Source organism: Cervus elaphus, chromosome 18, assembly GCF_910594005.1.
Source record: "Cervus elaphus chromosome 18, mCerEla1.1, whole genome shotgun sequence".
In the NCBI taxonomy this organism is placed as follows: domain Eukaryota; kingdom Metazoa; phylum Chordata; class Mammalia; order Artiodactyla; family Cervidae; genus Cervus; species Cervus elaphus.
The window spans coordinates 84,702,159-84,719,857 of record NC_057832.1 but is presented as its reverse complement, the minus strand read 5'-3'; the positions used below and the strand labels follow the sequence as shown (position 1 = coordinate 84,719,857).

Here is a 17,699-nt window from a genome sequence, read left to right as displayed (position 1 = left end):
AGGTTCTGCTCACCTCTCGACTCTCCAGAGCCAGTAATATTTGCTTGTTATTTCATGCAAAAAGGATGGAGGAGCCTGGCGGGCTACAGTCCATAAGGTTGCAAAGAGTTAGACACAACTGAGCAACTTCACTTTTATGCAAAAAGAATAGACTGCTTTAAAGATGGCAATTTGAAGTGTTATTTTTTATTGCACTTATTACAGGATCTGATCATCTATTCATTTAAACCATTTTCATAGCAGTTACAGAGTACAAAGTCTTTTTAATCTAAGAAGAGCCTCATGAAAGATTGTGGAGATGGGTTAGTTGGAAATTCCAACAGAGGGTCTTAGAAAAGTCACAGCTAAGACTGTGTTGAGGTGAAAATCTAGTTAGATAGTAAGAGACAGGAAAGACCCCCTTAGGTCTCTAGATATAGGTACCAGAGATGGGCAGAGCCCAGGGTGAGGGAGCCAGTGGGCTTGACCAGACAGAGGGAAGCTGATTTAGGAACAGGGCAACGTGTTCCTAATGGGACCAAGCTCTTCGGAGCTGCAGCATGTAGCTAGGCAGATTGCCAGCAAAAACTGCCAGAAAACTGTTTGCTCAAATAAGGGTTTAAATCAGTGAAGACCCTTACATCTGGAGGTGGCCAGGTCTATACAACAAGTTCCTCCCAGCAGAGACCTTGTTCTTCATGTGTGGCCATGTAGGCTCCATGTAGGTCATGAAGCCATGACCGCTTACCTCACTGGGATTCCGCATACACCTCTCTGACCGTGAGCATGATTGCCATATGTGAGTCATGTTCAAGTTCCCCCACCTTCCAGCATCGGGTCAGGCACACGTGAGACCTTCGGGTGGTATCTATGGAATGCTTGAATGGGTGAGAATGCATGGTCCAAAGAACTTTTCATACCCTTGGGTTTAGCTCTTCAGGTTCAATGCTGGCTGTTTGTCTAGGGTCCCAGAATTCCCCTTCATCAGCTCTTTTCTTCTCTTGGGTCCTTATACAGTCAGGTCTGAGAAGAGGATTCCAGTAAAATGACTCTATGCGGTTACTTGAGGAGGTATGTTCCTTTAGTACGTACCAAGTTCATAGCCATTGTTCATGGTAAAGAATAAAAAGAATGGATACCTCTCTTGTGTCATCACTTGGCAAGTTTTTGAAGTGGCTTAAGGTGAACACTACAAACAAACACATCAGCTAACAGTACATGGTTCTGCCTTATCTGTGTTCTAGGTTCAGGTTCAGTGGGAGAATCCTAGGCCTGGCTCTGATCCACCAGTACCTTCTGGATGCTTTCTTCACAAGACCCTTCTATAAGGCGCTCCTGAGACTGTAAGTGTCCCCCCCAGCCCTGCCTGCAGGACCAACCAGAGGCACCGACCTCCCTGACTCCTCTGGCCCTTTTGTCCCTGTTTTCCCTACTCATTCCTGTTAGGTTTATGGTGGTTTACTTTTCTGAGTGCTTAGCTATCACATAAACCTTTTAGTCCCATAAAAAGACATTTGGAGGTTTTATATAAGCATAAGAGAACATCATGTACCAGATATAAATCAGTTTATATAAATAATTATAGTAGCATTACAAGCGTTGTCTGAAACTACTAAGTAGAATTGATCTGTCCTTGTGTGTAAATCATTATGCTGTACATTCTAAACTTATACAGTGCTGTATGTCAATTATATCTCAATGAAGGTGGAATAAGATAAAAGAAAAAATTGATGCATACCTTGATTATTTTTAAATGATACTCCTCTCTGATGGCCATGGAGAGTCCCTGAGTCAATAATTGTTTTGTGTTTGTTATTTTAAACATTTTAATACTTTCTTTACCAATTACAGAATGAACTAAAGGTTCATCGATGTATTCAAAAGTATCAAATCACTAAAATACACCTATGTTGCTTTAGCCAAGAGTGGTATAACCATATTTTGGCATGAGGTCTGAGCAGGTGTTTACTGAAACTATGTTTGCCTTTCTCCCTTTGAATGCACCCAGGCCCTGTGATTTGAGTGACCTGGAATATCTAGATGAGGAATTCCACCAGAGCTTACAATGGATGAAGGACAACAATATCACAGACATCCTCGACCTCACGTTCACGGTTAATGAAGAGGTTTTTGGCCAGGTTTGTGAGATGCGGGGCTTGGAAAAGACATTTTGAGCCTTATTGTGGAAAAATTGCATGATATGAAATTTACCATCCTAACTAGGTTTTCAGTTCATTCAGTGTTACTAAGTAGATTCATGTGTTATACAACGCATCTCCAGAATGTCTTCATTTTGCAAAACTGAAACTACATCCAATAAACAACAGCTCCCTATTTTCCCCTCTCCCCAGTCCCTGGAACCATCCCACATTTTCTTTCCAAGAACTTGTCTACTCTAAGTATCTCATATTCAGTGGAATCATACAGTGTTTGTCTTTTTGTGATTGGCTTATTTCACTTGGCATAGTATCTTCAAGGTTATCCATGTTTTAGCATGTGACAGGATTGCCTTCTTTTCTAGGGCTGAATAATATTCCATAGCATGTAAATACCATATTTTGTTTAGCCATTCATCAGTTGATGGACACCTACATTGCCTCCACCTTTTGAGTGTTGTGGATAATGCAGGTATGAATATAGGTGTGCAAATCGCTGTTCAAGTCCCTGAGAAACCTGTGTGCAGGTCAGGAAGCAACAATTAGAACTGGACATGGACCAACAGACTGGTTCCAAATAGGAAAAGGAGTAGGTCAAGGCTGTATATTGTCACCCTGCTTATTTAACTTCTATGTAGAGTACATCAGGAGAAATGCTGGGCTGGGTGAAGCACAAGCTGGAATCAAGATAGCCAGGAAAAATATCAATAACCTCAGATATGCAGATGACACCACCGTTATGGCAGAAAGTGAGGAAGATCTAAAGAGCCTCTTGATGAAAGTGAAAGAGGAGAGTGAAAAAGTTGGCTTAAAGCTCAACATTGAGAAGACAAAGATCATGGCATCTGGTCCCATCACTTCATGGCAAATAGATGGGGAAACAGTGGCTGACTTTATTTTTGGGGGGGCTCCAAAATCACTGCAGATGATGATTACAGCCATGGAATTAAAAGATGCTTACTCCTTGGAAGGAAAGTCAATACCAACCTAAACAGCATATTAAAAAGCAGAGACATTACTTTGCCAACAAAGGTCCATCTAGTCAAGACTATGGTTTTTCCAGTGGTCATGTATGGATGTGAGAGTTGGACTGTGAAGAAAGCTCAGTGCTGAATAATTGATGCTTTTGACCTATGGTGTTGGAGAAGACTCTTGAGAGTCCCTTGGACTGCAAGGAGATCCAACCAGTCCATCCTAAAGGAGATCAGTCCTGGGTGTTCATTGGAAGAACTGATGTTGAAGCTGAAACTCCAATACTTTGGCCACCTGATGCGAAGAGCTGACTCATTTGAAAAGACCCTGATGCTGGGAAAGATTGAGGGCAGGAGGAGAAGGGGACAACAGAGGATGAGATGGCTGGATGGCATCACCAACTCAATGGACATGGGTTTGGGTGAACTGCAGGAGTTGGTGAGGGACAGGGAGGCCTGGCCTGCTGCTGTTCATGGGGTCGCAAAGATTTGGACACAACTGAGTGACTGAACTGAACTGAACTCAGAAGTGGGATTGTTGGATCATATAGTAGTGGGATTTTGTATTTAAAAGCAAGGACTGTCATTTGTTCAAAATACAGTTCTTTGAGGACTACTGTCTTGAGAAGACAATGGCAACCCACTCCAGTACTCTTGCCTGGAAAATCTCATGGACGGAGGAGCCTGGTAGGCTGCAGTCCATGGTGTCACTAAGAGTCGGACATGACTGAGCGTCTTCACTTTCACTTTTCACTTTCATGCATTGGAGAAAGAAATGGCAACCCACTCCAGTGTTCTTACCTGGAGAATCCCAGGGATGGGGGGGCCTCGTGAGCTGCCATCTGTGGGGTCGCACAGAGTTGGACACAACTGAAGCGACTTAGCAGCAGCAGCAGCAGCCTTTATTAAAGTTACTCATGTCTTCTTTTTCTTGTTTTGACATGGATCTAGTTTATAGAGTTTTTTGAAAATCAAATGTGACAGTGGATCAGAAAGCATTTTTGTAAAGTGTGCGATATATCTGTAAGATATTTCTCTTAAAAAAAAAAAAAAGATATTTCTCTTATCTGTGCAACTACAACAATACTTTTTATCACTAGCATCCAGGTTTTACTGCTCCAAAATGTATGTATCACAATAGTATTTAATAAGAGAAGCTTCCCATTTTTTTTCTTCCAGTGTTTATATAACATTGAATCATCTGGCTTATAGTTTTATCAGACCAGCCTGATAACCTGAGCAGATTTAACAATTAAGGTTTTTTTGAACATCACTTACAAGAGATTCAAGAGCCTATGACATGTGTAATTTTTGTAATGGAATATTATAAGAATTAAGCTGGGATACTTATAAGTACCTTCATGACTGTGGGCAGTGTGCTGAATCTATGGGTGATAGTTACCCACTGAACCTTGCAGACCACCCAACACCCGCATCTCAATCAAGAATCTTGTTCAGGTCCTGGAAAATATTAGTGTTCTGACGCATTGTCTTTGCATAAAAATACCTCTGAAGAATACTCTTTTCCACATTTGAGAAAAAACTATTTTTTCTTACATCTTTAGAGAGGGCATTTAAATATATTCAAGAGGATGTGATTCACTTAACTGTCCTCCCCCATGTACTAGATGAATGTGTAAGATACACTATTTTTTCTGCATGACTACTTTTAGCCCATCCTTTACATTTGCCCTAGAGTAGGGTTAATTTGTAAAACAAACACAAACAAAAAAGCACAATTATTTAGCAAAATAGATTAAGACAAATGGGTACCCATCTTAAAAAACTTAAGTTAGATCCCAAACCTAACTCATTATGCTTAAATTAATTTCACTTGGGTGAAAAAGCTGAGGGCTTGAAAGAACAATAAAAGGATGAAAATGAAAGAATTTTTATTTTTAAGTTACAGTAAGAAATGCTGTTGTAGATGTGACAAAGTCATGAAATAAAAGATAGACATAGTCAACTAAAATTACTTTTTTAATACCTCATGTCAAAACTACACCATGAACAAAGTAAAAATGACATAATATTTGCTACATTGTAACATACAGCACAGACAAAAGTCTGTGTCTTTCAATATAAGAAGAGATCCTGCAGATCAATAAGAAATGATCAACAACACAATGGAAAATTAGCAAAGAATATAAATGGGTAGTTCCCGGGAAAGGAAATATTCAACATCATTTACAATTTTTTTAAAATATAAATTAAAATAGAATGAAATACCATTTTCCCTCATGAGAACATTAAGAATCAGAAAGCTTAGCAGTATTCTATTTTGGAGATGGTGGAGAGAAACAGGTACTCTGTACAAGAGTGTAGGTGGAAGGAAGCAGAAGTTTGTTTCACTGTCTATGAAAGGCACCCTGTGATAACTATCCTCATTCTAAATGCACCTGCCTTTGACTCAGCATCTCCGTCTAGAAATTTGACCTACAGATATGTTCACATCTAATTGAAATGACTCATGGATAGCAATCTTCATTGCAGCATTGTTGATCACCACAAAAAAATCTGAAGCAATCTAAATGTTCAGCAGTAGAACACTGATGAAATAAATTATAATCCATTCACACAATGAAATAGTAGACTAGTAAGATATGTGGTCTGATACCCCAGCCCATCCATTTACATATAAACCATAAACAATCAGACAGGTAGTATAACAATAACAAAAAAAGAATAAGGTCTAAACTGTTATAATCCTGAAGGAAATAACCCTGAGTTTCATTGGAAAGACTGAAGCCAAACCTGAAGCTCCAATACTTTGGCCACCTGATGTGAAGAACCGACCCACTGGAAAAAACTCTGATGCTGGTAAAAGAGAAGGGGGCAGCAGAGGATAAGATGGTTAGATAACATCACTGACTCAATGGACATGAATCTGAGCAAACTCCAGGAGATGGTGGAGGACAGAGGAGCTTGGTGTGCTGCAGTCCACGGAGCTGCAAAAAGTCAAGACACAACTTAGCGACTGAATAACAACAAACCAAGATAAAACAATGGCCAATGTGTATCTTTAACTAAAATAAAAAAGCTTTGGTGTGTATGTGACCATGATAATGAACAGTGTGTATAATATGCTACTGTTTGGGGAGAGAAACTTGTTTTTCACTGTATGGCTTTTTATAGCACTTGAATTTTTTTTTCCACGGACACATGTTATCTACTCAAAAGAAATCAAGTAAATTGCAAATGACTAAATGCATTAAAATTAGAGGAAAAAATAACATTGAAACTAAAAAGAGCAATCCTTCATGTGTGTATAAGGTAGGAACTGAACAATTCAGAGAAAGTTGAAAACATTCCCAGTGATAAAAATAAGGATGTGTTATAATTCTAGATAGGAAAAAGAGTACATCAAGGCTGTATATTGTCACCCTGCTTATTTAACTTATATGCAGAGTACATCATGAGAAACGCTGGGCTGGAAGAAGCACAAGCTGGAATCAAGATTGCCGGGAGAAATATCAATAACCTCAGATATGCAGATGACACCACCCTTATGGCAGAGAGTGAAGAGGAACTGAAAAGCCTCTTGATGAAAGTGAAAGAGGAGAGTGAAAAAGTTGGCTTAAAGCTTAACATTCAGAAAACTAAGATCATGGCATCTAGTCCCATCACCTCATGGGAAATAGATGGGGAAACAGTGGAAACAGTGTCAGACTTTATTTTTTTGGGCTCCAAAATCACTGCAAATGGTGACTGCAGCCATGAAATTAAAAGACGCTTACTCCTTGGAAGGAAAGTTATGACCAACCTAGATAGCATATTAAAAAGCAGAGACATTACTTTGCCAACAAAGGTCCATCTGGTCAAGGCTATGGTTTTTCCAGTGGTCATGTATGGATGTGAGAATTGGACTGTGAAGAAAGCTGAGCGCCGAAAAATTGATGCTTTTGAACTATGGTGTTGGAGAAGACTCTTGAGAGTCCCTTGGACTGCAAGGAGACCCAACCAGTTCATCCTAAAGGAGATCAGTCCTGGGTGTTCATTGGAAGGACTGAGGCTGAAGCTGAAACTCCAGAACTTTGGCCACCTCATGCGAAGAGTTGACTCATTGGAAAAGACCCTGATGCTGGGAGGGATTGGGGGCAGGAGGAGAAGGGGACGACAGAGGATGAGATGGCTGGATGGCATCACTGACTCAATGGGCATGAGTTTGAGTAAACTCCGGGAGTTGGTGATGGACAGGGAGGCCTGGCGTGCTGCTGTTCATGGTGTCGCAAAAAGTCGGACACAACTGAGCGACTGAACTGAACTGAACTGATAGATCTAGAATAATGTATTTCTGTTTAAGCTTAAACTGATCCTGCTTCTTTTCAAATGAGGTTGCCAAGAGTGATGATTTTGGTTTTAGAAAACTGAGTCACAGCCCTTCTGTTGGCAAGTTACAGAGTGAAGAGCAGACAGACAGATATAGCTGAGAGACATCACAGACTTTTCCTCGGTGTGTTAGCTAAGATTAAGTTCAACTGTTAATGAAGAAACCCAGTGACCATGCCTAAATTAACAGTTTATTTTTCTCTTACATAAAAATGTGGAGGCAGGCAACCCAAGGCTGCAATCCCTACAATGGCCCCCTGCGCCCACAACCTTGATGCGTATGGCGCCCCAACCAACACATCCATGTCTGAAGTAGCAGGACAAAGGAGAAATAGCCCTGCTCTTTAAAGAGCCCTCATGAAAGTGCCATACAACACCCTCACTTGTACGTTATTGGCCAGAACTTAGTTACATCACATACTTAGAGTCAGGAAATAGTCTCTAACTGGGCAGGTAAAAACCAGAGGCTCCAAAGAATATGGATCTTGGTTGGTAACTATTATGCTATAATTGACCAATATTTCATATTTACCAAAGTCACCCAAGTGATCAAAGAAAGTAATCAGCAGACTTCTATAAACTATTTTGTTTGGGTACTTTGCCCATGAGTATCAAATATATACATGCATTTTTAATCAGTAACTAAGTACATCTATGGTCTTCCCTAGTGGCTCAGTGGTAAAGAATTTGCCTGTCAATGCAGGAGACACAGGCTTGATACCTGGATCAGGAATATCCCCTGGAGAAGGAAATAGCAACCCACTCCAGTATTTTTGCCTGGAGAATCTCATGGATAGAGGAGCCTAGAAGGCTATAGTCCACGGGGTTGCAAAAGAGTTGGACATGATTTAGCAACTAAACAATAACAGGTATAGTTATGCCTCACTTTTCTTACGTTAATCACACTGAGCACTGAGGTGAACCCCTTAAGCAAATTTAAGATAACTGATGCTTCCCCCTTCAAACACCACCACTTTTTGATCACAGTGTCTAATATGTTACCTGCCTTCTTGCCTTTCAAAACAGTAAAGCACAGATCATAAGTTTTCTTGTTAGCTTGTCCTAACAATCATGCATCTCCATACTATGTGGCAACGTCATTCTCTCCTTTCTCAAGGTTGAGGTGTTGCCCTTCAATCACTGTTATACCTACTGCAAAACCACTCTCCCACCCTCCATTTCTTTTTTGCCAATGATCTGCTGTTGGTGGGGAAGATTTGTTTGTTAAGAATGTTATGTAATTGGGACTTGGGTATAGTTAAGGACATTCTAGTCCATTTAGGGGTAACCAGGGGCATTTTTCTTTTATTTCCGTTATGCCTCTTAAGTTTAAGAAACATGCTTCCTCTTTATGTAACAAAAATGCAGCTTTTCTAAGGTACTGATGTATCTACTTAGAACAACCAGAGCCTTTCTAGTAACTTCCAGGAAAGGAGAAAGAATCAAGAAGGTAATGATGCTGAACTCGCGTAAAGAGAACTCTTTACAAAGAGTTCATCCTCTTAAAACTGATCTGTTTCACTGGAAGGTAAAGCAAGTCAACAATCATCATGATCTTTGTTTCCCCACAAGGTAACGGAGAGGGAGTTAAAATCTGGAGGCGCCAACACGCAGGTCACCGAGAAGAACAAGAAGGAGTACATCGAGAGGATGGTGAGGTGGCGGGTGGAGCGCGGCGTGGTGCAGCAGACTGAGGCACTGGTCCGGGGCTTCTACGAGGTGAGACCCGGCCCAGCAGGCGGCTTGTTAGGAGAAGGGAGAGGAAGAATGAGGCAGGAAAAGGGCTCAGCTCTACTCACCAGCATGCAGGGGAGGACCCCCCTGAGGGTATTGGGAGCGGGGTCAGAGTTCTCTGGGAAACCCAGCTCTTGTGGTCTCACAAAATCAGCATCAGCGTGGCCCTGCTGAGCCATAGGTGAAAACACATGGCCCGTCCTGCCGAGACGAGTGTGTGTTGCATCCTCTTTTATTCAGTGAGATAAAAATGAATGAAGTGAAGGCTCTGGAGGGAATTATCCACTCTGGCTAGATTTTTTATTTTCTTACAGGCAGATCTCTGAGATATTGCAGGTTTAGTTCCAGACCTCAGCAATAAAGCCATTATCGCAGTAAAGCGAGTCACATCAGTTGTTTAGATTCTTAGTGCAAAGAAGTTATGCTTATACTAGACTGTAGTCTACCAAGTGTGCCACAGTATTATGTCTAAAAAACCAGTGTACATACCTTATTTTTAAAATACTTTATTACTAAAAAAACTACCCATCATCTCATGACCTCGGGTTGCTGCAAACTTCCACTTTGTGAAAAATGCGATATCTGCAGAGTGTGATAAAGCAGAACACAATCAAAGGAGATATGCCTGTGGTGTCACTTTGTGCCACATAATCCATGCAGAGGTGCTAAATCAGGACAACGACTTATGAAATAAGCTGCATGAAATCACATGTGAAAGTTTTGAAAATTATAAAGCACTGTAGAATTTAAATAAGATGTCATTCAATAAAAAAGTTTTTTAAAAAACATCAGAGATCAATAATAATTTTTTAAAAAAGAGGACACTGACAGGTGCTAGGCTTCCTGTTTACCAAAACTTGACATAGTTAAATTTTTCCAGTTTAGAAACAAGGGCTTGGGTGTTTGAAGGTGTTCTTTGCTGCTCTGCTGGAGATCGGAGTGGGTGACTGGCTGGTCCACCGGTGTGATTACAGGAGGTGTCTGCTGCAGGTGTTCAGTGGTACTGCATACATTCAGCAACAAGATGTAAAGCCAGAGCTCAGAACCCTCTAATCAAGCAGGTCCTCCCAGATCTTTGAAGGAGGGAGGGAAGAAGTGAGGGGGAGAAGAGAAGAAAAAGACAATTGTTTTTTGACAATTGTTTTAATATATAAAGTCCATTCCCAGGAAACAAGTCCTAGTTTGTATGTGGAAGAAAGGATGCCTTTTAAGTGAAGTGATAGCACTAATAGCTACTGAATCACTTCAAAGCAAATTGGACTTTTTGCCTTTAAAATGTAGTGTTACTGGGAAATTTAAATGTGACTACAGAAAGTCAAGTCAATCTGGTTCATAACATCATTCCAAGAGGAAATATCAGAGGTAACAAAAAGCAGGGGACCTTTTTTGAGTTCCCAGTTCATTAAAGCATTGTGCTTCAAAATGTCATGGTTTTTAACTTAAACATGATAACACATTGGAAGGGGGGAAAAGGTTGTGAACAGTGGTCAGCTTCCCAGCTTAGCCCACAGAAGTGGTAATGATGAATGTAACTTCTCGATAACACTGGGTCTGTAGGCTAAAGCTTAATTTGGATTTCAGGTGGTGGACTCAAGGCTGGTCTCCGTGTTCGATGCCAGGGAGCTGGAGCTGGTGATCGCTGGCACGGCGGAGATCGACCTGGCCGACTGGAGGAACAACGCCGAGTACCGGGGAGGTGAGCGAGCGGGACTTGTGATGGCTCAGCTCCCACAGACACAATCCATCACTTCTTAAAAAAACATGGTTGATTTGAAATTGACATAAGAAAATTAACCATTTCTTTTCTGTTACATTTTATCATTTTTTTTTTTGAAATATAGTTGATCTACAATATTCTGTTAGTTTCAGGTATGCAGCAAAGTTTTTCATTCATATGTATATAAATTATATATTTTCACATCCTCCTCCAATACAGGTTATTATAAGATATTGAGTATATGGTTAAAATTAACCATTTTAAATCCACAAACAATAAATGCTGGAGAGGGTATGGAGACAAGGGAACCCTCCTACACTGTTGGTGGGAATTCAACTCAGTATAGCCACTATGGAGAACAGTATGGAGGTTCCCTAAAAGAGCTAAAAATAGAGTTACCATATGATCCTGCAATTCTACTCCTGGGCATATATCCAGAGAAAAACATGGTCCAAAAAGATACAAGCACCTCTGTGTTCATTGTAGCACTGCTTACAATAGCCAAGACATGGAACCAACCTAGACGTCCATCAACAGTGAAATGGATAAAGAAGGTGTGTTACATAGAGACAATGGAATATTACTCAGCCATTAAAAAGAATGAAATAATGCCATTTGCAGCAACATGGATAGACCTAGAGATTGTCATGCTGAGTGAAGTAAGTCAGACAGAGAAGGAGAAATATCACATAACATCCCTTATATGCGGAACCTAAGAAGAAATACAAATGAACTTATTTACAAAAAAGAAACAGACTCACAGACTTAGAGGACGAATTTATGGTTGTCAGGGGGGAAGAATGGGGAGAAGAGATGGTGAGAAAGTTTGGGATCAATATGTACACTCTGCTATATTTCAAATGGGTAACCAACAAGGACCTACTATACAGCACAGGGAACTCTGCTCACTTATGTGGCAGCCTGGATGGGAGGGGAGTCTGAGGGAGAATGGATACATGTATGTGTATGGCTGAGTCCCTTACTTATCCACCTGAAACTATCACAGTATTGTTAATCGGCTACCCCCCAATATAAAGTAAAAAGTTAAAAAAAAAAAAACCATTTTAAAGGGAAAATCGCAGCAGTATTTAGTGCATTGCAGATGTGGTACAACCATCCCCTCTCACTAGTTCCAAAACATTTTCTTTGTCCCCAAGGGAAAACCCAGGACCTGTGAAGCAGTTGCTCCCCATTCCTCTCCCCACTCCCCATCCCCAGCAGCCAGCAGCCATGGGTCTACGCGGAGTACCCATGCTGGATATTTCATATAAAGAGAATTATACTGTTTGGCCTTTGGGGTCTGGCTTCTTTCACTTAGTAAGGTTTGTTTGTGTTATAGTATGAGTGTTTCATTCCTTTTTATGGCTGAATAATATTCATATTCATATATATATATATTCCTTATGTTCAGTTCAGTCCCTCAGTCACGTCCAACTCTTTGCGAACCCATGGACCACAGCACCCCAGGCCTCCCTGTCCATCACCAACTCCTGGAGTTTACCTAAACTCACGTGCATTGAGTCAGTGATGCCATCCAACCATCTCATCCTCAGTCGTCCCCTCCTCCTCCTGCCTTCAATCTTTCCCAGCATGAGGGTCTTTTCCAATGAGTCAGCTCTTCACATCAGGTGGCCAAAGTATTCACCTTTAACATCATTAAAGTATTCACCTTTAGCATCAGTCCTTCCAATGAACACTCAGGACTGATCTCCTTTAGGATGGACTGGTTGGATCTCCTTGCAGTCCAAGGGACTCTCTCCCAAGAGTCTTCTCCAACACCACATTTCAAAAGCATCAATTATTTCTTTATCATCCAACTCTCACATCCATACATGAATACTGGAAAAACCATAGCCTTGACTAGACGGACCTTTGTTGACAAAGTAATGTCTCTACTTTTTAATATGTTATCTAGGTTGGTCATAACTTTCCTTCCAAGGAGTAAGCATCTTTTAATTTCATGGCTGCAGTCACCATCTGCAGTGATTTTGGAGCCCCCCAAAATAAAGTCAGCCACTGTTTCCCCATCTATCTTCCATGAAGTGATGGAACCGCATGCTATGATCTTAGTTTCCTGAATGTTGAGCTTTAAGCCAACTTTTTCACTCTCCTCTTTCACTTTCATCAAGAGGCTCTTTACTTCTTCTTCACTTTCTGCCATGAGGGTGGTGTCATCTGCATATCTGAGGTTATTCATATTTCTCCTGGCAATGTTGATTCCAGCTTGTGTTTCATCCAGCCCAGCATTTCTCATGATGTACTCTGCATATAAATTAAATAAGCACGGTGACAATATGCAGCCTTGACGTACTCCTTTTCCTATTTGGAACCAATCTGTTGTTCCATGTCCAATTCTAACTGTTGCTTCCTGACCTGCATACAGATTTCTTAAGAGGCAGGTCAGGTGGTCTGTTATTCCCATCTCTTTCAGAATTTTCCACAGTTTGTTGTGATCTACACAGTCAAAGGCTTTGGCATAGTCAATAAAGCAGAAATAGATGTTTTTCTGGAACTCTCTTGCTTTTTTGATGATCCAGCATATGTTGGCAATTTAATCTCTGGTTCCTCTGCCTTTTCTAAATCCAGCTTGAACATCTGGAAGTTCACGGTTCACATATTGCTGAAGCCTGGCTTGGAGAATTTTGAGCATTACTTTACTAGCGTGTGAGATGAGTATGTAGTGACAATATAAATATAAAATAATATCACTTTTGAAGACTACAAAAAACTTGGCCTTATTTCAGTACATGTGCAGAGTAGGTTCTAGTCCATGCCTTCCCCCCAACTCCCTACCCTCTGTTTCCAACCTGGACTTCCCTTCAGGCGACAGTAACCTCCAGGTCATCTCTGGTGTAACTCAGCATAGGTGTGTACCAGGGAACACCGCCAACCACAGGCCAGCTCTGGAGCTGGGTCACGTGCTGCCAGGAAAGTGTGTCCTGCTTCCTGTAGAACTGAAGCCCTGCTCACCTCCATCCTGATTTGTTGTAACAGTTCTGTCATCTCTCCAAATCCAATGTCTAACTCCTCCTAATGCTTCACCTTCATGCTGCCAAACCAGTCTTCCTGAAACATTCTTTTCATGAGGCTGTTTACCAACCCGCAAAACAAGCAAGCTCCTTGTCCCTTAGAGAAGAGGTCTTTGAAAGATTTTTTACGCTCAAAACCCTTTCCTCACATAAAATATTGCAGAGACGAAATGATAGAGGGTGAGCCAGGAGCCCACCATCTCAGGCCCTCTTGTCTCCCCGACATACTCAGCCATGTAGGAGGAAACCTCTGTGGAACCGCTAGGCCCTTGCTGGCTTGGAAGGAAAGCCGCCAACCTAAGGCATCAGGTCACAGTGTCTCTGCCTAGCTATCAGGGCCTCTAAGCCCCCAGTAAGGTCCCTCAGTCCTCAGCAGCAGCCGCTCTCTGCTGGTCTAGTCAGCTTGCTGTTCCCTGCATATTTATTCTTCGTTCTCATCACTATAACCCCTCCTCCACTCACACAAGCCTTCACATGCTTAACTCACACCTCTGAAGTGAGTTACACCTTCCGTTTGATGAAGCTGTCCTTCTTTCTGCCCCAGCCCAGGCTTCCTTCTTCATCTTTGAGTCCTTGGTGCACTTGCAGTCTATCATTTTCCTTCAGTGATTGCTCCAAGCCTGGTTTCCGTACTCTCCTGTGGGGCCCCATACTTCTTCCATGGGCCCAACTCCTCTCAGCCCAGGGCTGGTCAGAACACAGAAGCTCTAAGGGCATCAAGGGCTGCGGGGAGGGCCCAGCATCTTCCGTTCACCAAGATTGACGTTCACCTTTCTTACGTCCTAGATGCTCCCACAGTACCTGGTTACCAAGAGCTAAGACATCAGAACAAAGACAGTATGAGGAAATATCCTATTCATAGAGGTTTTGTCCCTTCAGAGCCCCAAACATCTCTGCCAGATCACACTACTTGTTGTGTACATTTATCTCAGGCAGGAAAGTGACTCCTGGGGGCCCAGTTGTTTAAATAGAAAGCAGACATCTCTGAGGACATCCCTGAGAACATAAAACCTTTTTGTAAAATGCCTCTTTTCTCAATTGACTTTTGTTTTCTAACTTGACTCAGTTACACAAATTGTTTCAGACCTACCTGAAGGCCACCACCAGAGAAATGAGCAGATCTAGAGCAGCTGTTGAGTTCTTAGCACATCTGATGTATATTTCATCTTCCCCCACCCCTGCTCCCCTCTCCGCATCCTCTTCGTCTCCCTCCTGCTTCCACTTAGGTTATCATGATGGGCATCTCGTGATCCGCTGGTTCTGGGCTGCGGTGGAGCGTTTCAACAACGAGCAGAGACTCAGATTACTGCAGTTCGTCACAGGAACATCAAGTGTGCCCTACGAAGGCTTCGCAGCCCTGCGAGGAAGCAATGGGCTTCGGCGTTTCTGCATAGAAAAATGGGGGAAAATTACATCTCTCCCCAGGTATGGAGCTCCCACCCACCTTCAGGAAACCTGCTGAAGAAGGCCAAGTATGCTGTGTTATTTGAGCTTGAGCGATCATCCGTAGGGATGGAATTCTTTCCTGCTGCCCAGTGTATTGTTCTGAGTCATTAGTGAAAGGTGTGGGGGAGAAGTCTCAGGGAAATGCATGTAGGTCATTTTTTGATCACTGATGGTATTGGGGTTATTGGTTTCATGGTCCGTGGGTCAGTCATATGTGGCCCAATTTAATTTAAAGAGGAATGTCTTGCCTGAAGGAAGGGGGATGCCCAGAGGCTTGAAGCCCAAAGTGGCCCTTCCAGCACTGAGTCTGCACTTCTGTTGTTACTGACCAAGGTTCTTGGACTCTTTAACCTATATAAATTATAGAAAGAGACTAGAAATCTATAGAAAGAGACTAGATGAGAAATTCAGGCAGAGGCTCCTGCTGCAGCATAAAGTGAGAACAAGTAACAGGTCCCTTTGCTCACTCCACCAGGGGGAGTGAGCTGGTCCCTTAAATGGCATGGGGGTGGGGGCTGATGGGTGGGGTCAGGCTGGAGCAATGGCTTAGGTGGTCTGCCCACCCCCTTGGTAGTACTGTGTGCCGTCCCCCACTTTTGCTCTCAGCACCTCAGAAATGGCAATTGGGTTTTGGCCTTTTTGTGTCTTATTGTTCATATTCACCCCCCAGCTGTGCATATTGCAGTTATTTTTAGTTTCTTTGTGTTCTGTTGCTCCAGGAGATGTTCATCCAGGTGCAAGTATTGACATAAATGGTCCCAGCCTGTCTCACTAGGGCATATCACTTGATACATGGGGAGTTGTATACATATTGTGTTTTTCCACTATGTTTTAAAACATGTGCAGACAAAACCATATGTATCTTGGGTCTCTACAGTGGCTTCTATACAGTAAACTATCAAGGAAATTATTGTGCGATAGTGCAGAAAAGGAGGCACTAGAGCTCCAGGCAGTTTAACAATATCGTTTCCCTGCACTATGAGTTTTCATCCCAACACTTCCTCCATGCTTTCTGTGCCACTTTGGATGGCCTATTTTCCTGCTCAGTGAAATAAGGAGCACTAAAGAGAAGCTTCTGTGTAGCTACTAAAGTCATAAATCCTGCTCAGCAAATAGAAGAAAAGATCGATCCACATTACTCTCTTCTATGATATTTTTTAATTGTAAGAGAAGATTCATATTTAATTCAGCTCTGTTTCTACTTGGCCTCTGAGATGTTTTGCTAATCCCTTTTGTGCCAGGATTTATTGAACTATAATTTTTATCTAGCTTTCCCAGACTTTATAGCATCCTGGAGATAATTCATGATGAGCACAGGAGGCCCAGGAAACAGCACACGCCCAGCTGGTTAATAACAGCCTGAAGCCTTGGGGCGCTTTTCAGCCCTGTCTTCACCCAGTTAGATCAGCAGACCCTCAGTGCTCATTTGCATGGTTCTGCTGACAGCTAAGCCTCCTAAATGAAGTCTGGCAAGAAAATCAGGCTCAAAAGGCAAGATTTCCATTTGTTGAGTTTAATGATAGGTTTGAAGTATTAGGTTCTTTGGAAGCATTTTGCTTTTACTTTAAAGACGTGAGTTTGAGTCACATCTGGTGATATCCTACTCCCAGACTGAGCACCTTGGTGTGCACGTGGACGGGGATAAGGGAGCTACACAATGCACCTGCCCAGAGGGGCTGAGTCTAGGGAGGAACAGAGCCAGATGGTGAGTAGTTACAACCCCAGTTGGAATCAGAGGCGAGCAAAGAAGAGACAGTAAAAGCAGGGATGCTATGAGGTTGTAGGACAGAGACCTAATCCTGACTGAATTGACAGGAGAAGATGTCACAGAGAAGCTGGCATTCAGATGAGCCAAGAGGGGCAAGGAAGGGCAGAGGGGATTCCAGCCTGGAGCAACAGCAAGAGCAAGGCCTGGAGGTGGAAAGGTCAGCTGTGTTCAGGAAGGAGCGCCAAGCAGGCATGGAAGACAAGGTGTCTAACATGACATTTGCAGGGGACATGGTTGAGAGAGCAAGTTTGGTGAGCCACAGAGAGAAGACCCCGTTGAGGAGTCTGTACTATTATTTAGGAAACAGAAGTCGTTGCTTTTGTCACTGAGGTCAGAAATTGAGTTTAATTACATATATGCTCTGGGAAGCTTTGAGATTTGTGTTAATCCTATCAACCCACACAGAGAACTAATAGAGTGGGCATCCTTATGAAAAGGAAATGGCAGCCCACTCTAGTACTCTTGCCTGGAAAATCCCAGGGACAGAGGAGTCTGACAGGCTACAGTCTATGGGGTCTCAGAAGAGTCAGACATGACTGTGCAACAAGAACAACACTGACCTTCTGGGCT

At 42.3% G+C, this 17,699-nt stretch overlaps 1 protein-coding gene across 4 annotated transcripts in view; it reads left to right on the top strand.

The window, feature by feature from the left end:
- The window catches only part of HECW1 (HECT, C2 and WW domain containing E3 ubiquitin protein ligase 1), a 443,378-nt gene that overhangs the window by 417,291 nt on the left and 8,388 nt on the right, over window positions 1–17,699 (top strand). For all 4 annotated transcript variants that reach the window (XM_043873248.1, XM_043873250.1, XM_043873249.1 and 1 more), the window contains 5 exons: window positions 1,224–1,322; window positions 1,988–2,117; window positions 9,008–9,154; window positions 10,751–10,865; window positions 15,142–15,340. In XM_043873248.1, the coding sequence (XP_043729183.1) occupies window positions 1,224–1,322; window positions 1,988–2,117; window positions 9,008–9,154; window positions 10,751–10,865; window positions 15,142–15,340 (690 nt within the window). The remainder of the gene's footprint in view (window positions 1–1,223; window positions 1,323–1,987; window positions 2,118–9,007; window positions 9,155–10,750; window positions 10,866–15,141; window positions 15,341–17,699) is intronic.